This window comes from Amblyraja radiata, chromosome 21, assembly GCF_010909765.2.
Source record: "Amblyraja radiata isolate CabotCenter1 chromosome 21, sAmbRad1.1.pri, whole genome shotgun sequence".
NCBI lineage: Eukaryota > Metazoa > Chordata > Chondrichthyes > Rajiformes > Rajidae > Amblyraja > Amblyraja radiata.
This window is the reverse complement of record NC_045976.1, coordinates 2141249-2166894: the sequence shown is the minus strand read 5'-3', so window position 1 is coordinate 2166894 and position 25646 is coordinate 2141249. Positions and strand designations below refer to the sequence as shown.

At 47.5% G+C, this 25646-nt stretch overlaps 1 protein-coding gene across 1 annotated transcript in view; it reads left to right on the top strand.

The window, feature by feature from the left end:
- The first annotated feature begins 8539 nt into the window (after nt 1–8539).
- LOC116984950 (dynein heavy chain 3, axonemal-like) overlaps nt 8540–25646 on the top strand; it is a 344183-nt gene continuing 327076 nt past the window's right edge. The window contains exons 1-3 of the mRNA XM_033039311.1: nt 8540–8647; nt 9307–9386; nt 22096–22175. Coding sequence (XP_032895202.1) covers nt 8540–8647; nt 9307–9386; nt 22096–22175 — 268 coding nt within the window. The remainder of the gene's footprint in view (nt 8648–9306; nt 9387–22095; nt 22176–25646) is intronic.

The following is a 25646-nucleotide window of genomic DNA, read 5'->3' as shown; positions in this document are numbered from 1 at the left end:
ATCCCATTTATATCAACGGGACAATGGTGGAAAGGGTCAAGAACTTCAAATTCCTGGGCGTGCATATTTCCGAAGATCTTTCCTGGTCCCAGCACACTGATGCAATTATAAAGAAAGTACATCCACGCCTCTACTTCCTGAGCAGATTACGGAGAGTCGGCATGTCAAAGAGGACTCTCTCAAACTTCTACAGGTGCACAGTAGAGAGCATGCTGACTGGTTGCATCGTAGCTTGGTTCGGCAACTTGAGCGTCCAGGAGCGGAAAAGAATGCAGAAAGTTGTGACCACTGCTCTGGTCGTCGGCTCTCGATCATCGACTCTGACCTCCCCACCGTTGAAGGGATCTATCGCAGTTGCTGCCTCAAAAAGGCTGCCAGCATCATTAAGGACCCACACACTCATGGCCACACACTCATCTCTCCGCTGCCATCAGGTAGAAGATACAGGAGCCTGAAATCTGGTACATCCAGGTTCAGGAACGGCTTCTTCCCCACAGCCATTAGGCTATTAAACTGGCCATCAAACAAACTCTGAACTATAACAGCCTATGGCACTTTATCTGTTTATTTATGAGTATATATATGGTCTATGCTATATAGACACACTGAACTGTTATGTATTTATGCTTACAATATTCTGTTGTGTTGCAGCAAGCAAGAATTCCATTGTCCTATCTAGGACACATGACAATAAACTCTCTTGACTTGACTTGACTTGAGTAGAATTAGGCCATTCAGCCCATCAAGTCTACTCTGCCATTCAATTATGGCTGATCTATCTCTCCCTCCTAACCCCATTCTCCTGCCTTCTCCCATAACCTCTGACACCCGTACTAATCAAGAATCTATCTACCTCTGTCTTAACATCAGTTAATTAATTTCTTGACACATTTACCAACTTGCCAGCTTTATCAACAATATAATTTGACAAATTCTGCACTCAGTGGTATGTGGTATGTGGACTGAGCTGTCAGAGGAGGTAGGTGCGGTAGGTACAATAACAACATTAAAAAAAACTTGGACAGGCATATACTTAATATTTAAAGGCAGCAACTCTACTGCAGCGCCACCGTGCATACTGGGTTTTCACCGGGTGCTCCGTTTCCACCCACACTCTAATGACCTACGGGGTTGTAGGCTAACTGGCTTGGTAAAATTGAAAATAGCCCCTTGTGTGGGACAGTGTTAGTGTACGGGGATCGTTGGTCTGCGCAGAGTCGGTGGACCGAAGGGCCGGTTTCCGCGCTGTATCTCTAAACTAAACTAACACGCAGAGTGGGTTGGTAATGTAGGTCAATGTAATCTTTATATCAGACTGATATATTGAACTGCTGATATTGAATAATTTGGTCGCTGTTTAACGATGTATTTAATGTCTGTGTCGATTGCTTCCCCACCGTTGCAGAGGACTAAAAGCATGGTATCAATTATGAATTGATAATGAATGCCTAGTGAGTCACAGAGTGAGTCATTTAGCTCCATGAGGTCCGTGCATTTACCAGCTAGCTAGCGAGTGATGGAGGTGCATGACTAGGCTAAATGTCATCTTTAGTTTCAATGCAATTCTGAGCTAATGACTTAGTTGCCAATAGGTGCATTATAAAAACAAACTGAATCATCAGCTGATGAGTGAATGTCTGAAACTTTCACCCATAGGTATGAGGGATTTCACATTAAGCACAGAAGATCATCCCTTCTATCATCTCTGCTGGCCATTTGAAGGATCGCTCCAATTAATTGCAGCCTCTTGCTTTTTTCCTATAGTTATGGTGCAATTTAATCTGGAGTTTGTACGTTCTCCCTGCGACCGCATGGGTTTTCTCCGGGTGCTCCAGATTCCTTCCACATTCCAAAATCATGCAGGCTGAAGGTTAATTGGCTTCTATATATTGCCCTAGTGTGCAGGATGCGAAAATAGGATAACATAGAATTAGTGTATGGGTGATCAATGGTCAGCATGGACTCGGTGGGCCGAGGGGCACGTTTTCATGCTGTATCTCCAAATCTCTAAAGGGTGGCATGGTGGCGCAGCAGTAGAGTTGCTGTCTTACAGCACCAGGTTCGATCATGACTATGGGCGCTGGCTGTACAGAGTTTGTACATTTACTGGACAAAGTTGACTGGAAAGAGACCCTAGCAGTGATGACAGAGGAACAACAGTGGCAGGTATTTCTGGGAACAATACAGAAGGTGCATGATCACTTCATTCCAAAGAGGAAGAAAGATTCTAAGGGGAGTTAGAGGCGACCATCGCTGAAAAGGGAAGTCAAGGACAGTATAAAAATAAAAGAGAAGATGTACCTTATAACATAGCAATGATGAGCGGGAAGCCAGAGGATTGAGAAACTTTTAAAGAGCAACTTTTAAAGAGTGATGACACAACGCTGGGTGGCAGTGTGAACTGTGAGGAGGATGCTATGAGAATGCAGGGTGATTTGGACAGGTTGGGTGAGTGGGCAGATGCAGTTTAATGTGGATAAATTGAGGGTATCCACTTTGTTGGCAAGAACAGGAAGGAAGATTATTATCTGAATGGTGTCAAGTTAGGAAAAGGGGAAGTGCAACGAGATCTGGGGGTCCTTGTACATCAGTTACTGAAAGTAAGCATGCAGGTACAGCAGGCAGTGAAGAAAGTTAATTGCATGTTGGCCTTCATAACAAGAGGAGTTAAGTATAGGAGCAAAGAGGTCCTTCTGCAGTTGTCCAGGGCCCTAGTGAGACCACACCTGGAGTATTGTGTGCAGTTTTGATCTCCAAATTTGAGGAAGAACATTCGTGCTATTGAGGGAGTGCAGCGTAGGTTCACGAGGTTAATTCCCGGGATGGCGGGACTGTCATATGTTGAAAGAATGGAGCGACTGGGCTTGTATACACTGGAATTTAGAAGGATGGGAGGGGATCTTATTGAAACATATAAGATTATTAAGGAATTGGACATGCTAGAGGCAGGCAACATGTTCCCGATGTTGGGGGGAGTCCAGAACCAGGGGCCATAGTTTAAGAATAAGGGGTAGGCCATTTAGAACGGAGATGAGAAAAAACTTTTTCACCCAGAGAGTTGTGAATCTGTGGAATTCTCTGCTTCAGAAGACAGTGGAGGCCAATTGTCTGGATGCTTTCAAGAGAGAATTAGATAGAGCTCTTAAAGATAGTCAAGGGATATGGGGAGACGGCAGGAATGGAGTACTGATTGTGGATGATCAGCCATGATCACAAGTGAATGTGACTGCTCTCCAGTTGTGGTAGGATGGTTCAGTTGCCTGATAACAGCTGGGAGGAAACTGTCCCTGAATGTGGAGGTGTGTGCTTTCACACCTCTATACCGTTTGCCCAATGGGAAAGGGGAGAAGAGGGAGTGGTCAGGATGCGACTCGTCCTTGATGATGCTGCTGGCCTTGCCGAGGCAGCGTGAGGTGTTAATGGAGTAAATGGAAGGGAGGTTGGTTTGTGTGATGGTCTGGGCTGCATCCATAGTCTCTGTGTCTCCCACTCCTCCAGTGTCTCCTCCTCAACCTCCAGAAGCCGTGAAATAGACTTCCGTAAGGTCCATGGGGGATGGTCTGCAGCATTCCAGCCTATTCCTCACAAAAAGCTTCAGCAGAATTTCTTTAGCTTTTAAAATGTGCTGCTATTTAAAAAGCCAAGCATGTTTTGTACATTTTAACAACCCTCTCAGTTTGTCCTGACACATTCAAAGACTTGTGCACCAACACTCCAGCACTTTTTGTTCCTGTTCCCCCTGGAAAATTAGACCAATTAATTCATATTGCATCTCCTTGTTCTTTTTCACCAAAATGAATAGTTTGTTCTTCTGGACATTAAATTTCAACTGCAAGGACAAAACATCATTGATCACATTGAGAAGTTGAATATAAGGAGTGGGCAGTGGTAGAGTTGCTGCCTCACAGCGCCAGAGGACCAGGTTTGATCCTGACTACAGGTGCTGTCTGTATGGAGTTTTTACGTTCTCCCCGTGACCTGCGTGGGTTTTCTCCAGAATATCTGGTTTCCTCCCACACTCCAAAGACTCCTTAATTTGTAGTTTAATTGGCTTCGGTAAAATTGTGTGTGTAGGATAGTGTAAGTGTGTAGGAGTCGCTGGTCAGCACGGACTTGGTGGGCCGAAGGGTCTGTTTCCGCACTGTATCTCTAAACTAAATTAGAAGTACATAGGGTGTTAAGGAAGGCAAATGGTAAGCTTGCCTTCATTTCGAGGGACATTGAGTATTAGAGTCAGGAAGTCATGATGCAGCTCTGTAGGACTTTGGTTACTGCATTTGGAGTATTTCTTGTAGTTCTGGTCACAGGAAGGCTCTGCAGAGAGTACTGAGTTCAGCCGAACGCACCATGGAAACTACACTCGCCCCTCCTGCAGGACCTATACACCAGGAGGTACAGATCCAGAGCCAGCAACATTATGGGGGACCCCTACCACCCCAGCAACAGACTGTTCCAGCTGCTACGGTCAGGCAAACACCTCCGCTGTCACGCTGTGAAAACAGAGAGGATGAGACGGAGTTTCTTCCCACAGGCCATCAGGGCTGTACACTCTAATCTCCCCAGGGCATAAATACTGTTGTGTCTTTTTTTTAAATGTAAATACTGGTTCTGTTCTGTTGTTCTGTTGTTTTGCACATTCCCGCAGGCATCGCCACTTTCATTTCACTGTATATGTTGTATGTGTATGTGTATGTGACAAATAAAGCTGACTTGGCTTGACCCTATTACAGGAAAGATGAGGAAGCTTTGGAGAGGGAGTAGAGGAGGATTAGCAGAATGCCGGATAGATGAAAGAGGTTCAGCTGCAGGCAGAGGTTGCACGGATTTGGATTGTTTTTTCTGGAATATCGGAAGATGAGGAGGGATTGGTTAGAAGTATATAAAATGATGAGAGACTTAGGTGGCCAGTCAGAATTTATTTCACAGGGTGTAAATGTCCAACGCTAGAGGGCACAGCTATGAGGTGAGAGGGGGAAAGTTGAATGGAGATGTGCGGGGCAAGTTTTTTACACAGAGGATGGTGGTGGTGGCTTGGAATGCATTGCCACAGGGGTGGTGGAGGTGGCAGCTCTGATCGTGGCATTGAAGATGCTTTTAGACAGGCACAGGGAGAAGCACAGGGAGGGAGGAATATGGATTGTGTGCAGGCAGATAATATGATGGTATCATGTTCAGCACAAACATTGTGGGCTGAAGGGCCTGTTCCTGTGCTGTACTGTACTGTGTTCTAAATCTCTCTGCATCTGAGTATTCCCTGCATGTTCTCACTTTATCTCTGATTCAGCAAGTTTCACCTGGATCTGCTTATTTCATCAGTCTGCTGTTATATCCAATGGTGTCACCCTCTTGTTACAGTTCCCAGTGCAATTTATACACATTCCATCATGGTTCAGTTCAGTTTAGTTTATTGTCACATGTCCCGAGGTACAGTGAAAAGCTTTTGTTGCGTGCTAACCAGTCAACAGAAAGACAATACATGATTACAATCGAGCCACTTACAGTGCACAGATACATGATAAGGCAATAATGTTTAGTGCAAGGTAAAGCCAGCAAAGTCCGATCAAAGATAGTCCGAGGGTCATCAAAGAGGTGGATGAAACAGATGGTAGATGGCAGGTGAAACAGACCCTTGGGGGAAGCGGGCAGCATATACATTTGGTAGCTGAGTGTATTCACCTGACTGAATCTGGCAGGGAACAAAAATGAGTGAGGATATTTTGGATGACTTGATTGGTTAACATTATAAACTTTTTTCCCTTCTTTGAATGGTCATCGGAGTCTGATCCACCTCTGATCAGCTTGCCCATGTAATTCAAGCTAATCAGTTGGATGTTTCCTCGCTGGAGTTACTGGGGAACTGAATGTTCAGCCAGCATTGTCAGATCTCAATCTCACCTCCATCTCTCTGCCTTCTCTAGTGCTAGGAGCAGTAGTAGGCCATTCGGCCCATCAAGTCTACTCCGCCGTTCAATCATGGCTGGTCTATTTCTCCCTCTCAACCCCACTCTCTTGCCTTCTCCCCATAACCCTCTTACTAATCAACTGAAGGGGGAGGTTCACCTCTTTGGTTTGCAAGAAATGCCTTTCATATTGGACTAAAAGAAACAAGGCTATGCCATTTAAATGGTGAATTATTTCATATTTTACATGTTATGGTGGGTGAATAAGCAAGCTTCGCGTGGTGAAACAAAGAGATCTTTATTGTCAAAGCAAAGAGAACAACACACACACGAATGAAGGAAGGTTGACCCAGGGTTCATTATATACTGTAAACTAGGGCACACCCCTATACCTCATGACAACTCCTTCCCGCGATCACCCAGTCACGTGACCCAACCCGACTGCCGAGGGTTCGCATAGTAAGTGGTCTAGCCACCGGGTGGCGCCACAGGACCCCCCCCCCCCCCCTCCCCCCCAGAGCCGGAGGCATGAAACCGAAAGGGCAGACAAACAAGGTGTTGCCCCCCCACATCCACCAACAGAGATTGGGTCTGGAGAAAATCTGCACCCAGCAATGGCTGGGAGACATCCGCCACTGTCGAAGTCCAAATAAAATGGCAGGGGCCAACGATGAGCGGGATCGTGCAAACCCCATATGTCTGTATGGAGCTGCCATTGACTACAGTCAGAGAAGGCCCCCCTTGCCGAACGAGTGTCGACCACTGACGGGGGCAAAACGCTATGTTTCCATGTTTCAAACACACCCATCACCATTGTACAAAATCACCAAATTATCTAAGACACTAAATTTTCAAATGATTATGATGCAATCCTTATTGAGGATACATTCCAACCCCCACAGCGCCCAGCGGTCCCGGAAATCCTTTGTTTAAGAAAGAACTGCAGATGCTGGTAATATCGAAGGTAGACACGAAATGCTGGAGTAACTCAACGGGACAGGTAGCATCTCTAGAGAGAAGGAATTGGTGATGTTTCGGATCGAGACCCTTCTTCAGACTGATGTCAGGGGAGGGAGCAGGCCAAAGAAAGAATGTAGGCAGAGACTAAGACTTGTGGGGAACAGGGAAGGGGGAAGGGATGGAGAGAGAAAGCAAAGGCTACCTGAAGTTAGAGAAGTCAATGTTCATACCGCTGGGGTGTAAGCTACCCAAGCGAAATATGAGGTGCTGTTCCTCCAATTTGTGCTGGGCCTCACTCTGACAATGGAGGAGGCCCAGGACAGAAAAGTCAGATTGGGAATGGGAGGGGAAGTTGAAGTGCTGGGCCACTGGGAGATCAAGTTGGTTAATGTGGACTGAGCGGAGGTGTTCAGCGAAACGATCGCCGAGCCTGCACTTGGTCTCGCCGATGTAGAGAAGTTGACACCTGGAATAGTGGATACTGTAGATGAGGTTGGAGGGGGTGCAAGTGAACCTCTGCCTCACCTGGAACGACTGTTTGGGTCCTTGGATGGTCGAGGGGGTAGGTAAAGGGACAGGTGTTGCATCTCCTGCGGTTGCAAGGGAAAGTACCTGGGGGGGGGGGGGGGTGGTTTGGGTGGGAAGGTACGAGTTGACCAGGGAGGTACGGAGGGAACGGTCTGTGTGGAAAGCGGAAAGGGGAGGAGATGGGAAGATGTGGCCAGTGGTAGGATTCCTTTGGAGGTGGTGAAAATGTTGGAGGGTTAGATGTTGTATGTGACGGCTGATGAGGTGGAAGGTGAGGACAAGGGGGTCTCTGTCCTTGTTACGAATGGGGGAGGGGGAGCAAGAGCGGAGCTGTGGGATATTGAGCCCCTAGTCAGAGCCTCATCTATAATGGAAGAGGGGAATCCCCGTTCCCTAAAGAATGAGGACATCTCCGATGCCCTGGTGTGGGCGCAGATGCGACGTAAATGGAGGAATTGGGAGTAGGGGATAGTCTGTACAGGAAGCAGGGTGGGAAGAAGTGTAGTTGAGATAGTTGTGGGAGTCAGTAGGTTTGTAGTAGATGTCGGTCAACAGTCTGTTTCCTGTGATGGAGACGATGAGATCTAGAAATGGTAGTGAGATGTCGGAGATGGTCCAAGAGATGGAAATCAGTGGTGAAGTTGATGAAGTCAGTGAGTTCTGCATGGGTGCAGGTAACACCAATGCAGTCATCAATGTAGCGGAGGTAGAATTCAGGGATAGGGCCAGTGTATGTCTGGAACAGGGATTGTTTAACGTACCCTCCATAGAGGCAGGCATAGCTGGGGCCCATAGCTATGCCTTGGATTTGGAGGAAGTGGGAGGAGTCGAAGGCGAAGTTGTTGAGGGTAAGGATCAGCTCTGCAAGGCGGAGGAGAGTACTGGTAGACGGCAATTGGCTGGTTCTGTGGTCGAGGAAGAAACGGAGGGCTTTAAGAACCTCCTGGTGGAGGATGTATGTGTAGAGTGACTGGACATCCATTGTAAAGATGAGGGAGTGGGGGCCTGGAAAACGGAAGTCATTGGGGAGACGAAGAGCGTGTGAGGTGTCTTGGACGCAGGTAGGGAGACCGCCAGGGCGCCCGTGGACTGCGCACAGTGGCTGAGCCCCCTCCCCCCCCGTTGATCAGACCCAGTGGCCCAGTGGCCACATGGGGAAGCTGCGATGCCATCCCCTGCTCGTCCACCAGGGACCAGGAGAATGGAGCCGGCAACGTCCAGGCAAGGAGCAAGGCCGCTGGAAGAGGAGAGGGGAGAAGGTACAAACTCCATACAGACAGCACACATGGCCACGATCGTCTCTGGGTGCTCAGGTTTCCTTCCACATTCCAAAGATGTTCAGGTTTGTAGGTTAATCTAGCTTCGGTAAAAATTATAAATTGTCCCTAATGTGTAGGGTAGTATTATCCTGCACACTAAGGTAGTATGCGGGGATGGCTGGGCGGCACGGACTCAGTGGGCCGAAGGGCCTGTTTCTGCGCTGCACGTCTAAACTAAACAAAAAAAATCACTTTTGCTTATTTTAAGTATTCTTGATGTAATAAGCATAGCTTGCTAGTTGCTTCATTGAAAGTTGCAACTTAATTATATTCATCATTGGATATGGATAGATCTAGAGGGATATGGACCAAATGCAAGCAGGTGGGGCAAGTGTAGATGGGACATGTTGGTCGGTGTGGGCAAGTTGGGGCAAAGGGCCTGTGAACATACATTTTTATATCATTTATTTTACACAGCTTTGCAATATTTCTGTCGTGATATGGAAATGTATGGATATGCCACACTCGGAACATCAAATGTTATTTGACTGGGAGATTGCTTTTATTAAGTACCTTCATGAGATGGCAGATATTGAATTACACTGGGTGATACCGAGGTCGGCATTTACAGTTCTCTGATAATTCCTTCTGTTGTCCAGGGCAAGCCGAAGATTCTTCAGCGTGGAGCCTGGACTCAAGCTGCTCCCTGCAAAGAAGAGAAGTTCTTCCGGAATGTCAGGTAATTAATTGCCACAGACAACAGTGGAGGCCAAATCAATGCATATTGTTATGGTGGGAAAGTGACAGATTCCTGATTAGTATGGGTGTCAGGGGTTATGGGGAGAAGGCAGGAGACTGGGGTTGAGGGGGTAAGATAGAGCAGCCATGATTGAATGGCGGAGTAGACTCGATGGGCCGAATGGCATAATTCTGCCCCTATCACTTATCAACATATTCATTTAGTTTATTTTAGTTATACAGTACAGAAACAGGCCCTTCGGCCCACTGAGTCGGCACGGACCAGCGACCCCTGCACATTAACACCATCCTACACACACCAGGGACAATCTTACATTAATATCAAACCAATGGACCTACAAACCTGTACGCCATTGGATTGTGGGAAGAAATCGAAGATATTGGATAAAACCCATGCAGGTCACAAGGTGAACGTACAAACTCCGTACAGACAGCACCCGTAGTCAGGATGGAACCCGGGTCTCTGGTGCTGTAAGGCAACAACTCTACCGCTGCTTCACTGTGCCACTCAATTGTTTGCGTCATGTTGCCACTGACTGGATATTAGTTTGTGAGGGGTCCTGTTCCAATTCTAATGTGCGAAATTCTCCCTTTTAGTTTCTTGTCACATGTACCGATGTACAGTGAAAAGCTTTTGTTGCTTAAGGGCCTGTCCCACGAGCATGCGACTGCATGCGGCGAGCGCGACCAAACCGGAAGCGGGGGCCGCGCGGAGGTCGAGTGATCCCCGTACAGGGCCTGTTCCACCAGCATGCGACTGCATGCGGCGAGCGCGACCAAACCGGAAGTGGGGGCCGCGCGGAGGTCGAGTGATCCCGTACGAGTTGTTGTGAAGTTCGAGCGAAGTCCACGGGAAGTTCGCGCATGACGTACGGCGTCAAGATGCTGCGTGCGGCATCAAGAAGCTGCGCACGCCCGTCGAGGCGGTGCGTACGGTCTCAATGCGGCTGCGGGCCGGCAGGCCGTTGCCGCGCGGAATTTTTGGACAGTGTCAGTTTTTCGGGACCAGCTTCGCACAACTCCACATGGCTCCAGTGATCGAAGTGGGACCGGCCCCAGGAAGCCGTAAGGCTCAAGCGACCACGTTAGGTCGCACTTGCTGCATGCAGTCGCATGCTCATGGGACAGGCCCTTTACTCTCCAATCAGCGGAAAGACAATACAAGATTACAATCGAGCCATTTACAGTGTATGAAGGGAACAATGTGAATAACATTTAGTGCAAGATAAAATCCAATCAAAGATAGTCCAAGGGTCTCCAATGAGGTAGATAGTAGTTCAGCACTGCTCTCTAGTTGTTGGTAGGATGTAGACAATCTGACTGGTCTTTAAATATGAAAGATAGGCACAAAATGCTGGAGTAATTCAGCGGTTCAGGCAGCATCTCTGGAGAAAAGGAATAGGTGATGTTTCTGGTCATGAAGAGTGGTCTCGACCCGAAACATCACCTATTTCCTTTCTCCAGAGATGCTGCCTGAACCACTGAGTTACCACTGAGTTTGTGTCTATCTTCAGTGTGAAGCAGAATCTACAGTTCCTTCCTACACATTTGGTCTGTAAATATGTTGCATCGTACGTGTGTGCAGTTTCACAACTAGAATTGAGGAGTTCCATGGTTATTTTATGGTCAGACTTTGCTCTGTAGTGTGAATTACCGCCGACATTTGTCAAAGAAAAAAGTTATTTGCATTAATTCCACATCTGTAATCTCGATTTCTTCCACAAAAACAAGCACAATTAAATTTCATGACACACTGGTCAACCTGAGGAGCACCTTCAGCAACGGACTGGTTCCACCAAGATGCAGCACAGAACGCCACAGGAGATCCTTCTTCCCTGTGGCTATCAAGCTCTACAACTCCTCCCCCTTCTGTCATGGGGTAGACTGACCATCCATGTGCTACAACGATGCTGCCAGACCTGCTGAGTTCCTCCAGCACTTTGTGTTTTTTGGTCAAGATTCCAGCATCTGCAGTTCCGTGCAACTACTGTTTAAATAATGTTTGTTTGGTCTTATTTAACAATCACCTCACAGCGCCGCAGGCCCCATTCGCCAATACACCAAATTTCACCCGGCACGGTGGCACAGCGGTAGAGTTGCTGCCTTTCAACGCCAGAGACCCGGGTTCGATCCTAACTACAGGTGCTGTCTGTACAGAGTTTGTATGTTCTCCCCGTGACCTACAAGGGTTTGTAGGGTTTGAATTGGCTTGGCAAAATTGTAATTTGTCCCTAGTGTGTGTAGGATAGTGTTAATGTGTGAGGATCACTGGTCAGCGGGGACTTGGTGGGCCGAAGGGCCTGTTTCCGTGCTGTGTCTCTAATCTAAACTAAACTAAACTAAAATAAGCAAAACTAAACTAGTCTAAACATTCAATAGAAGCAGCACTCTGGTGAAGCAGTCCTCTATACACGTGACAATAAACTAAACTGAACTGAACTGTTTATTATAATGAAGATAGACACAAAATGCTGGAGTAACTCAGCGGGACAGGCAGCATCTCTGGAGAGAAGGAATGGGTGACATTTCGGGTCGAGACCCTTCTTCAGACAGAGTCAGAAGCGAGGGATACACAATGTTATAATGTTATAATGATACGCATTATTGTTGAATTTACTCGCACAATTAAATTGCAGTGATGTGTTACATCTAATGCCGCAATTTACACATCACAATTAACTGGCTGTATGACAGTGGCACACACAGCCTGCTGTTGATGAATGAGACAGTGACTCCAGCAGTTTGTCCTGCTGTAATATTAAAGTGAATCTCACAGTGTGAGCTACTGGAGGTCGGAGGCAATGGACATTAGTTTCAGTTGGTGCTTGCATGAGGAATTTACCTTCATCATCCAATGTTCCCGCTCTGTGCATTCAGCAATATCTGTGCCCCCACAAATTGGACAATCATTTATAATCCTGAGAGTTTAATTTAGTGTTTTTGCCTGATATATATATCCTTGGTGCACAGTTTGCTGCTACAGAATGTGCCTGCAAGTGAAAGCAATCATTTCACTGCATTTGTTTAAAACAACCTGTGAATAGATTTCCCAGAATAGACACAAAAAGCTGGAGTAACTCAGCGGGTTAGACAGCATCTCTGGAGAAAGGGAATAGGTGATGTTTCGGGTTGAAGAAGTCAGAAGAAGGGTCTCGACCCGAAACATCACCTATTCCTTTTCTCAGAGATGCTGCAGCTTTTTACATCGATCTTCATTTTAAACCAGCATCTGTTGTAGGATAGGATTGTGCGTGTGGTGTAGGATAGTGGTAGTGTGCGGGGATCGATGGTCGGCCTGGCCTCAATGGAGAGGGAATGCAGAAATCAGAGTTGCAAAGGGACTTGGGAGTGCTGGTGCAGGATTCCCAAAAAGTCAATTTGCAAGTCGAATCGAAGGCACACTCAATGCTAGCATTTAAATCAAGAGGATTGGAATTCAAAAACAGAATATTCATCCCCTTCTTTCCGACATCGTTTGTGCCGACATGCACTACCACTTCCAGCTGTTCACCTTCGCACTTGGGGATTTTCTGCACTCTGTCCATGACATCCTGGATCCTGGCACCAGGAAGGCAGCACACCATCCTCGAATCCCGTCTGTTGCCGCAGCAGGGTTTTGTCAGAGGGTAGTTAATCTGTGGAACTCATTGCCACAGAGGGCTGTGGAGGCCAAGTGAGTGGATATTTTAGATAAGTTCTTGATTAGAATGGATGTCAAGGGATATGGGGAGAAGGCAGGAAAAAGGGATTAGGTGGCAGAGATGAGCCATGGTTGAATGGCGCTCAATGGGCCGAATGGCCTATTTCTACTCCTATAACCTGTGAACATTAACTTGTGGGCCGAAGGGCATGCTTCCGCGCTGTATGTCTAAGCTAAAAATAAACTAATCTGCTGTTCCTTCCTACACAATATATCTCCCAGATTTGTCATGGATGTTAACCAAATTCCTCTTGAGATAGGAGACGAAAATTGTATGTGGTTCACGGTCCAATCTTGGCAACGACATGTGATTGTAACAAGTCAGACCCACTTTTATATACCATCCCCTTGTGGAAACAATTCTATGATATTTCCTTGTCACATGTACCCAGGTACAGTGAAATTCTGTGTTTAGCTTAGAGAACCAGGTCCTTCAGTCATTGAGTCCATGCCACCCCGTATACTGACACTACCCTACACACACTAAGGGAAATGTACCATTTTACCGAAGCCAACTAGCCTACAAATCTGTACGTGTTTGGAGTGTGGGAGGAAACTGGAGCACCCGGAGAAAACCCACAAAGTCATGGGGATAACGTACAAACTCCATACAGACAGCACCCGTATTCAGGAAGGAACCCGGGCCTCTGGCGCTGTAAGGCAGCAACTCTACCGCTGTGCCACCCACCGTGCCACCCAACTAACATTCTAATGTTTTCCCTCCCAATTATTTATTTTCTCTCATGAGGAGGGAGCTATTTGAAGCATCACATCCATGCCAGCACCAGAGTAGAACCGTCAGTCCCATTCCCCCAAATGTCCTGCAACCTCCTCTCTCTCACATGGTCAACAATCCTCCTCTGATTCTCCCACCACTCACCTACGCTCAGGACTATTTTATAGTTGTCCAGCTACCCTGCCAGCACAGATGTGGGACGGGTGTCGAGTCATAGAGTGATACAGTGTGGAAACAGGCCCTTCGGCCCGACTTGCCCACACTGGCCAACATGACAGCTACACTAGTCCCTCCTGCCCACGCTTGGCCCAATTCCCTCTAAAGCGATCTTATCCGTAACTCGACCCGAAACATCACCTATAACCTTTCTCCAGAGATGCTGCCTGACCCGCTGAGTTACTCCAGCTTTTTATGTCTATCTTCGGTGTAAACCAGCATCTGCAGTTCCTTCCAAAACAATTTCTCATGTCGTGTATCATCTGCCATTCTTTTAGTTTAATTTAGTTTAGAGATACGGCGCGGAAACAGGCCCTTCGGTCCCCCAAGCCCACACCGACCAGTGATCCCCTACGCTAACACTACTCTACACACAAGAGGGCCAATTTTACATTTTTACATTTATATCAAGCCAATTAACCAACCAATCTGTACGTCTTTGGAGTGTGGGAAGAAATCGAAGATCTCAGAGAAAACCCACGCAGGTCACAGGGGGAACATGCAAACTCTGTACAGACAACACCTGTAGTCAGGATCGAACCCGTGTCTCTGGCTCTGTGTGGCAGCAACTCTACCGCTGCGCCACCGTGCCTGGTCAAGTGCTTCACAATTTGCTCCCCCACCTATATTCTAAGCAAATTTGGCCACAAATCAATCTTCCTTGTGGGCATGGTAAATAGCTTAGATGCAGTGCTGGCCCCTGTGGCATTCTGTTAGTTACAGCTGGCCAACTTAAAATAACCTATTCATTGCTACTGCTTTCTACTGCTCAGCCAATTCCTTCTCATTCATTTAACTTCGGTGGCGACTACCTATGTCACCCTACGTCAACCATAGCCATAGAGGGAGTGCAGAGAAGGTTCACCCGACTGATTCCTGGGATGTCAGGACTGTCTTATGAAGAAAGACTGGATAGACTTGGTTTATACTCTCTAGAATTTAGGAGATTGAGAGGGGATCTTATAGAAACTTACAAAATTCTTAAGGGGTTGGACAGGCTAGATGCAGGAAGATTGCTCCCGATGTTGGGGAAGTCCAGGACAAGGGGTCACAGCTTAAGGATAAGGGGGAAATCCTTTAAAACCGAGATGAGAAGAACTTTTTTCGCACAGAGAGTGGTGAATCTCTGGAACTCCCTGCCACAGAGGGTAGTCGAGGCCAGTTCATTGGCTATATTTAAGAGGGAGTTAGATGTGGCCCTTGTGGCTAAGGGGATCAGAGGGTATGGAGAGAAGGCAGGTACGGGATACTGAGTTGGATGATCAGCCATGATCATATTGAATGGCGGTGCAGGCTCGAAGGGCCGAATGGCCTACTCCTGCACCTAATTTCTATGTTTCTATGTCTACGTTAACCGGTGGCAGGTACCGGGATCTGAATTGGCTTCAGTTGTCTTCAGGGTCATAGTTTGTCGCGGGTGGACGTAGGTTGGCCGGTTGTCATAGGTTGTCGCCTGTGTGGTCGTAGGTTGACATAGGTGTAGTCGTAGGGGGACGTCCTCAATAGTCGGCGGTTGTCAGTAGCTTGCCGTACATTGATGTCGACTAGGGGGTACAGATTGTCGATGATCAGCCATGATCACATTGAATGGTGGCGCTGGCTCAAAGGGTCAAATGGCCTCCTCATGCACCTATTGTCTATGTATCTAGGAACTCTCAGCCTCACAGTTAGGTATTAGTTGTAGTTAGAAACAGAAAACAAAATAGGCCCTTCGAGCCAGCACCGCCATTCAATATGATCATGGCTGATCATCCCCGTTCCTGCTTTATAACCATATAACCATATAACCATATAACAATTACAGCACGGAAACAGGCCATCTCGACCCTTCTAGTCCGTGCCGAACACGTATTCTCCCCTAGTCCCATCTACCTGCACTCAGACCATAACCCTCCATTCCTTTCCCGTCCATATAACTATTCAATTTATTTTTAAATGATAAAATCGAACCTGCCTCCACCACCTTTCTCCCCATACCCCTTGATTCCGTTAGCTCTAAAAGCTCTATCGAACTCTCTCTTGAATACTTCCGGTGAATTGGCCTCCACTACCAATTTTCCTCATCTTAGTCCTAAATGGCCTACCCCTTATTCTAAAACTGTGACCACTGGTTCTGGACTCCCCCAACATTGGGAACATTTTTCCTGTATCTAGCCTGTCCAAACCATTAAGAATTGTATATGTTTCTTTAAGGTCACCTCTTATTCTAAATTTCAGTGGATACAAGCTCAGTTGTTAAGTAGCAGGAATGGCTCTCTCTATTGACTGTAGGATGACGGTGTCAGTACTATGGAAACACATTGCAAGCAGGGTTGTTGCCACATCAGGTTTTACATTCGCAATGATCACTGGGGTCCAGCAGTCCTAGCTAACCGTTGCCATTGTGAGATTCGAGAGGTTGTCTGACAGCCAAGGTTAGGCCTGCCGTGTTTGGACGGGGATTTGTTGCTGCACTTTTGTCCGTCTCATGGTAACCACTCATTGCGTTCCTTGTCTCCATGTTTTTCGCAGGCCCTTTGGCATTCTAAATAGTTTTGCTACCCCTGCATTGTTGAACAAAACCTCTCGGGGTGCGCTCTGAGCCCTCGTTTGTCACGGTCCACTGCTTCACCTCAATTAATATTTTGCATTAGTTTCTTCTCCTGCGCTCTAAATGTTTGCTTTCAATCTCCTCGTTAAACCGTGTCCTGGCCGGCTCTCAGGTTTCTGCTTTCTGAATGAATGAAAGATTGTAATCACATTAGTCTGTTGCCTTGCTCTCTGCCTTTTGTTCAGCTGCCCTGGTCGGCCTGTGACGTGTTACCTGCAGGCAAGCACCTGTTTCCCCAGAGCCAGAGCTGCCACTGTCAAACCTCATTACATTCAGCTGGTTGTACAGGACTTGTCGCAAACAGACTAAACTCTGTCACGGCAACAGGCAACTATGAGGGCAGAGGACCTCATAAAGTCATAAGTTCATGGAGCAGATTTAGGCCATTCGGCCCATCGAGTCCACTCCACCATTCAATCATGGCTGATCTATCTCTCCCTCTCAACCCCATTCTCCTGCCTTCTCCCCGTAAACCCTGGCACCCGTATTAATCAATGATTGATATGATTGAAGGATGGTCCCAAAGACTCTTTAGAAAAATTAACTCCTGGAAATTCCTGCCCCGTCTCAATACCTGGTGGATGTACTGGGAATGTAGAAAAACGTAACCAGTTTAGGTTTACAAATGAAATGGAATGCTCTGTAACTTTATTGGTTCTCTTCCCCAAGTACTAACTCAAGCTTTACTCAATAATCTCTGGAGAGAAGGAATGGGTGACGTTTCAGGTCGAGACCCTTCTTCAGACTAGTCATGGGAAAGGGAAACGAGAGATATAGACAGTGATGTAGAGAGATGTAGAACAATGAATGAAAGATATGCAAAACAAGATAAAGGAAACAGGCCATTGTTAGCTGTTTGGGTGAAAACGAGAAGCTGGTGTGACTTGGGTGGGGGAGGGACAGAGAGAGAGGGAATGCCGGGGTTACTTGGTTAGAAAATTCAATATTCATACCACTGGGGTGTTAGCTGCCCAGGCGAAATATGAGATGCTGTTCCTCAAAATTGTGTTTAGCCTCACTCTGACAGTGGAGGAGACCAAGGACAGAAAGATCTGAGTGGGAATGGGAAGGAGAATTAAAATGTTTGGCTACCAGGAGATCAGGTAGGTTCAGGCGGACTGAGCGAAGGTGTTTAGCAAAACGATCGCCCAGTCTACATTTGGTCTCACCAATGTATAAGAGTCCACATCTTGAACAACGCATGCAGTAGATCAGGGCTGGCCTTAGGAGGTGCGGGGCCCAATTGGGAATTTTTTTCGTAGAAATATAAATAAATAATTATAAATGAGTCACGTGTCGTGAGTAACATGACAATTCTGGGGAGGGTTCCTGTCACAGCGTGTGGGGAGTCTGGCCAGCGGTAAAGTTGCGGGAGCGTTGAGAAGGAGGGTGTCGGGTTCATGCCAGTAACACTCACTCACCGCTGCCGCGGCGCTCCGGGCGCGGAGCGACCGCATTGTGGCTTCCATCACCGGACAGCGGAACCGACTGCCATCTCAGCGCCTTCTGCCGGCCCGCTCACATCTGGCAGTGCTCTCCGTCTGAACAGTGAGGGGACCAGCTCAAGAGCAAAGATCATAGAGCGGAGCAGGTCAGCGGGCGATGGATAACATCACAGCGGGCGATGGAGCTTACTCCTGTGTCAGCGTGAATAAGGGATCAATTGAGGTTACTCACCCTGACATATGGAGTAAGCTTCACCGCCCGCTGACCCGCTCTTGAGCTGGATGATCCCCGGCCGACCCCCTCCATCTCAACCCTCAACCAACCAACAGACTACCCACACGCTCTGAAAGGAACTCCCCCACCAGCAGCGCTGTCCTTTTACAGCCGCTTCCCACTTTACAGCCGCTTCCCATCAGCTGCTAGCAATGAGGGATAGACTTGGCTATATCGAGGGATAATGAAGTCTATCTTTCTTGGCTAACAACCTAACCTTCAGCCTCCAAGATGCAGGTACATTTTCTAGCAATGTTACAAAATTTTGAGATTTTAAAAATCAAGTGCAACTTATCCCAACAGATAAATACAATACAATTCAATTTATTGTCATTTGGACCCCCTGAGGTCCAAACGAAATGTCGTTTCTGCAGCCATACATTACAAAACAAAAAGACCCGAGACACAACACAGTTTACACAAACATCCATCACATCGTTGTGATGGAAGGCAAAAAAAACTTATCTCTCCACTGCACTCTCCCCGCCGATGTCAGAGTCAGTCAAAGTCAAAGCCCCCGGCTGGCGATGGCGATTGTCCCGCGGCCATTAAAGCCACGCCGGGTGATGCAAGGTCGCGCACCGGGTCTAGTTGTTAGAGCCCCCGGCGTGCGCTCACAGAGTCCCGCAGCCATTCCAAGCCGCGCGGGGCGATGGTGTAAGGCCCCGCTCAGGTAATCTTCAACCCCGCAACTCGGGCGGGAGAAGTCGCCGCTGCGGAAGCCCCGAAAAGCGGTCTCCCACTAGGGACCCGCGGGCTTCCGGTGCCGCCGTCGGCCAAACCCGCAGTTGCAGCCTCCGAAACTCCGGAGGTCGGGTGGCAGCAGCGCTCCACCACCGCTCCACCCGCTCCGGACTCGGCCAGCCCCGTGACGGTGAGTAGTCGGCAGCTCCGCAGCTGGAACCCCAGGTCGTTCCTGTTGGAGGGCGCTCCACGTTGCAGCCCCAACGACAACGGAGACCCGACAAAGAAAAGGTTGGGTCTCCCGTGCAGGGGAAAGATTTTAAAGTTACCCCCACCCCCCCACACACATACCCCAACAGAAAAAATAACAAAAACTACATAAAAACGAGACAAAAAATAATAAAACACAGACGGACTGCAGAGGCCGCTGCTGACGAGAGTCGCGCCGCCCACGAAAGCATAAAAAGAAGTTTAATTTGACACCTAATTCACTTTCATATCACATACATTCAATGTGATCATGGCTGATCATCCCCAATCAGTACCCCGTTCCTGCCTTCTCCCCATATCCCCCACCCCTCTACCCCCAGCCATGTTTATATCTACAGTTTACTCCACGAGTGTGTGTGTGTGAGAGCCGAGCAGTGTTTCCCATTCTGACTCCGCTCCGTGAGCTGCTCGTATTGACAGTAATCGTGTCCAACTCTTAACTGAAAACGTCTGGTTTGCATCTGAAAATCCCCCCTCTGTCTCTCCACGGCTCCCCCACACACACACACAGACAGAGACACACATGCAGATAGAGACACAGAAACACAGCCACAGAGACACAGAAACACAGACACACACAGACACAGAGTCACAGACACACACATACAGACAGAAACACACACACACACACAGACAGACAGACAGACAGAGTTAAATCCCACCTAGCCAGGCCCGGACATTAACCCCGACACCAATGTTAACACAGACTAACACAGACCAATGTTAACATGCTGCCCTGTGGACTCCCACCCCCCCCCCCCCCCCCCCCCCCCACCATCTCGGCCGCTCCTGCGGCAGCGAGTGACACAATTTAACGCATTTACTGAGGAATGGGTATCGACATGCATTGATGACCCATTGTTGTTAACTACTAGCTGTTAACTACTACAGTAGCAGTTAACACATCGTTTATTATTCACAGCGGTTGTTATCCATGTTCGTTTTGTAAAAAAATCCGTATGGCAAATGTTTATTTTTAAATCTTTATTTAACAAAGCAAATTTGTATTTCCACAACGCGGGCCCCCCTTGGGCGCGGGGCCCAATTTGGAAAAATCGGTTTAATCGGCCTAGGGCCGGCCCTGCAGTAGATGAGGTTGGAGAAGGTGCAAGTCATCCTCTGCCTAACCTGAAAGGACTATCGGGGTACACAAAATTGCTGGGGAAACTCAGCGGGTGCAGCAGCATCTATGGAGCGAAGGAAATAGGCGACTTTTCGGGCCGAAACCCTTCTTCAGACCCCGATTCAGGACTATCGGGGTCCCTGGACAGAGTCGAGGGAGGAGGCATAGAGACAGGTGTTGCATCTTTTGCGGTTGGGGGTAGGTACCTGGGGAGGGGGGGTGGGAAGGATGAGTTAACCAGGGAGTTGCAGAGGGAACAGTCTCTGTGGAAGGCAGAAAGGGGTGGAGATGGGAAGATGTGACAATGGTAGGATCCTGTTGGAGGTGGCGAAAATGTCAGAGGATTGTGTTGGATGCGACGGCTGATGGGGTGAAAGGTAAGGACCAGGCGGACTATCTCTGTTGCGACTGGGGGGGGAAGAGAGGGCGGAGCTGCGGGGTACCGAGGAGACTCGAATGAGGGCCTCATCTATGATGGGAGAGGGGAACCCCCGTTCCCTAAAGAATGAGGACATCTCCGATGACCTGGTTTGGAACACCCCAACTTAGGCGCAGGTGCGGCGTAGACAGATAAATTGGGAGTAGGGGATAGAGTTTTTGCACGAAGCACGGCGGGAAGAAGTGTAGTCGAGATAGTTGTGAGAGTCAGTGGGTTTGGAATAAACATCAGTCGATAATCATTCACCTGTGTTGGAGACGGTGAGATCAAGAAAGGGGGGGGGAGGTGTCGGAGATGGGCCAGTGAATTTGTGTGCAGGATGGAAATTAGTGATGAAGTTGGTGAAGTCCATGTGTTGTGGGAGTAGGAGGTAGCACCAATGCAGTCATCAATGTGACGAGGTAGAGTTAGGGGATCGGGCCAGTGTACGCCTGGAACAGGGATTGTTCAACGTACCCTACAAAGAGGCAGGCATGGCTCTATCCGAGCCGGCTGCCTGCCCCTTTTCCGGGGATACGTCCGTGCCCGGGTGCGGATAGAAAGGGAATACGCCCTGTCTACGGGCACCCTGAGGGAGTTCTGCGACCCCTGGGCACCGAGGGGAGTTGAATGTATCCTGGACAAGGATTGCGATATAGTTGTTTAGCAGTTGCTTAGCATATTTGTTCGTCTTGTATTATGGTGCTGTTTTGTTTTATTGTATTGTAAATACTATTTTAATATTTGAATAAATATTTTTGATTAAAAAAAAAAAGAAAAAAAGAGGCAGGCATAGCTGGGGCCCATGCGGGTGCCCATTGCTACGCCTTGGACTTGGAGGAAATTGGAGGAGTTGAAGGATAAGTTGTTGAGGGTGAGATCCAGCAGAGGAGAGTTCTAGTAGAGAGATACTGTACCTACGTCAGACTCTGAATCATAGGCTACAGCTCTGCCTTTAACACCATTATACCATCCAAGCTCATCACCAAATTCACAGGAGTCAGCTGTGCCATTGGATCTTCGATTTGCTGACCAACAGACCCCAATCAGTGAGGATACGGGACAAATCATCCTCCACGAATATCCTCTCAGCCCCTTGTACACCCATCCATATTATTGTTATTCATATTGTTTTCAGCTGTTTGTCCGTACAGGGTGTCAACAAAGGTGAATAAGATGAAGAAGCTCCTTGAGATTGCTCTGTAATGAACTCTTTTGATTTTTGTATTTCAGTGATTCCATTGGGAACAACTACAGTCCGGCAGCCAGAGGCTTTTCAACTTCTCACATCTACAAGCGCCTCGGTTTTAACGGTAAGATTCTGCTCCCACCGTCCTTAAGTGATGGGAGCAGAATTAGGCCATTTGGCCCATTATGTCAATCATGGCCTCTCTCTCGAAGGGTCTCAACCCGAAACGTCACCCATTCCTTCTCTCCCGAGATGCTGCCTGTCCCGCTGAGTTACTCCAGCATTTCGTGTCTCTCTGTGGCCTCTCTCTCTCTCTATCCCTCCTAAACCCATTGCCGTCAGTCTGCGTTTTTTCCCCAAAGATGCTTAAATGTTCTGGATATAATTTTGCTTTAATCCCAGTTGTTCTGCGGTAGTGAACCACAGAAGTTGATGGAAACAAGAGCATGTCCACCTTCCCCACTCAGCCCTTGTCCTTTGTCATTCCTACCTCCGGCTCTGTGCCACCAGATCTCTCCCACTTTTCTTTTTGTTTCCATGCTTCTATTGGTCCCCGTTCTTTTCCTTATTTCCCCTCTCTCTCCCTTTGCTTCATCAGAGTATCTGTTCTGTATTATTCAGATCATAACTGGAGGATCGGGAGCCCTTTCATCAATTGTATTGGCCATAGAGTTATGGAGTCTTCCAGCGTGGAAACAAGCCCTTTGGCCTAACTTGCCCAACACCGGCCAACATGTCCCACCTATACTAGTACAGCTGTGCCACGGTGGTGCAGCGGTAGAGTTGCTGCCTCACAGTGCCAGAGACCTGGGTTTGATCCTGACTGCGGGTGCTGCCTGCATGGAGTTTGTACGTTCTCTCAGTAAACTGCCTGGGTTTTCTCCAAGATCACTGTTTTCCTCCCACACTCCAAAGTGTACAGGTTTGTCGGTTAATTGGCTTGGTTTGTGTAAATTATCCCTAATGTGTGTCGGATAGTGTTAGTGTGCGGGGATCGCTGGCTGGTGCAGACTCGGTGGGCTGAAGGGCCTGTTTCCACACTGTATCTCTAAACTAAACTAAATTAAGCTTGCCTGCATTTGGCCCATTTCCCTCTAAACCTGCCCTATCCATGTACCTGTCTAAATGTTTTTAAACGTTGCGATAGTCCCTGCCTCAACTACCTCCTCCATTCACCGACCACCCTTTGCGTGAAAAAGTTACCCCACAGGTTACTATTAAATCTTTCCTTCCCTCACCTTAAACGCATGTTTTCTAGTTCTCGACTCCCCTCCTCTGGGCAAGAGATGTGTCTACTATGTAGATGATACCTGCAAAATCAACAAGAGTATTCAATAATCCAGGCTTTGAAAGAGGCCAGAGTACTGTACAGGTGATGGACGTTAGGCAGAATTTTCTTTGTCGGTAAGACAAATAAGATGTGACAGTTTTGGGGTTGGTTTTTGAGATAGACACAAAAAGCTGGAGTAACTCAATGGGTCAGGCAGCATTTGTGGAGAAAAGAAATGGGTGACGTTTCAGGTCGAGACTCTTCTTCAGTCTGAAGATGGGTCTCGACTCGAAATGTCACCTATTCCTTTCCTCCAGAGATGCTGCCTGACCCGCTGAGTCACTCCAGCTTTTTGCGTCTATCTTCGGTTTACACCAGCATCTGCAGTTCCTCTCTACATATGATGAGTGTTTGAAGGCACTGGGCCTCTACTCTCTGGAGGTTAATTAGATGAGGTGGAACTTCTTCCAAACTTACCGAATAATTGAAAGCCTGGATAGAGTGGATGTGGAGAGGATGTTCCCACTAATGGGAGAGTCTAGGACCAGAGGCCATGACTTCAGAATTAAAGGACATACCTTTAGGAAAGAGATGAGGAGGAATTTATTTAGTCAGAGTGTGGTGAATCTGTGGAATTCTTTGCCACAGACGCCTGTGGAGGCCAAGTCAATTAATATTTTTAAGGTGGAGATAGATAGATTCTTGATTAGTACGGGTGTCAGAGGTTATGGGGAGAAGGCAGGAGAATGGGGTTGAGAGGGAAAGATAGATCAGCCATGATTGAATGGCGGAGAAGATTTGATGGGTCGAATGGCCTAATCCTGCTCCTTCAAACTATTCTTGTTTATTTACCATGTTGTGTACTGCCTGTATGATGAGTTCTCTTTTCTGCTCTTCACACTGTCCAGTCTGTGTGCTATACGAGACTGATGAATGTAGATTGGGATCAACCTGCAGGTAGATTTGCATTTATTTCTAAAGTGAAGTTGTGAGATTTCAGGGCTTGCGTGTTCCTGAGAAAGTAAAGGTGAAGAAACCAATTCCAGGGACCCTGGGTACCATGGGATATCGAGGGTTTGATAAATGGGCAGCACAGTGGTAGAGTTGCTGCCTCACAGCGCCAGAGACCCGGGTTCCATCCTGACTACGGGTGCTGTCTGTACGGAGTTTGTATTTTCTCCCCATGACCTGCGAGTTTTCTCCGGGATCTCTGGTTTCATCCCACAATCCAAGACGTAATTGTTGTAGGCTGATTGGCTTTGGTAAAATTGTAAGGATAGGATAATGTTAGTATGTGGGGATCGCTGGTCGGTGCGGACAGTGGGCCAAAGGGCCTGTTTCCGCACTGTATCTCTAAACTAAACTAAACTTTTGTGAATGAAGAAGGTTTGTAGCCTAGCTCTAATTCTTGACATACCTTCAACGTTACTATTACACGATTCAGGATCAGTTCCTGTGGTTTGGAAGGTAGCTAATGTTATCCCACTTTTTAAGAAAGGTGGGAGAGAGAAAACAGGGAATTATAGACGAGTTTTCCTGACATCGGTGGTGGGGAAGATGCTGGAGTCAATTATAAAAGATGAGATAGCCGCACATTTGGGTAGCAGTAAATGGATCGGTCCGAGTCAGCATGGATTTACGAAGGTGAAATCATGCTTGACTAATCTTCTGGAAAAAAATTTTGAGGATGTAACGAGGAAAATGGACACGGGAGAGCCAGTGGATGTAGTATACCTGGACTTTCAGAAAGCATTTGATAAGGTCCCACATAGGAGATTAGTGGGCAAAATTAGGCCACATGGTATTGGGGGTAGAGTGCTGATATGGATAGAAAATTGGTTGGCTGACAGGAAACAAAGAGTAGGGATTAACCGGCCCCTTTCAGAATGGCAGGCAGTGACTAGTGGGGTACCGCAAGGCTCGGTGCTGGGACCGCAGCTATTTACAATATTCATTAATGATTTGGATGAAGGAATTCAAAGTAAAATTAGCAAATTTTCAGATGACACAAAGCTGGGTGGCAGTGTGAACTGTGAGGAGGATGCTATGAGAATGCAGGGTGACTTGGACAGGTTGGGTGAGTGGGCAGATGCATGGCAGGTGCAGTTTAATGTGGATAAATGTGAGGTTATCTACTTTGGTAGCAAAGACAGGAAGGCAGATTATTATCTGAATTGTGTCAAGTTGGGAAAAGGGGAAGTACAACGGGATCTGGGGATCCTTGTTCATCAGTCAATGAAAGTAAGCATGTAGGTACAGCAGGCAGTGAAAAAAACGAATGACATGTTGGCCTTCATGACAAGAGCAGTTGAGTATAGGAGCTAG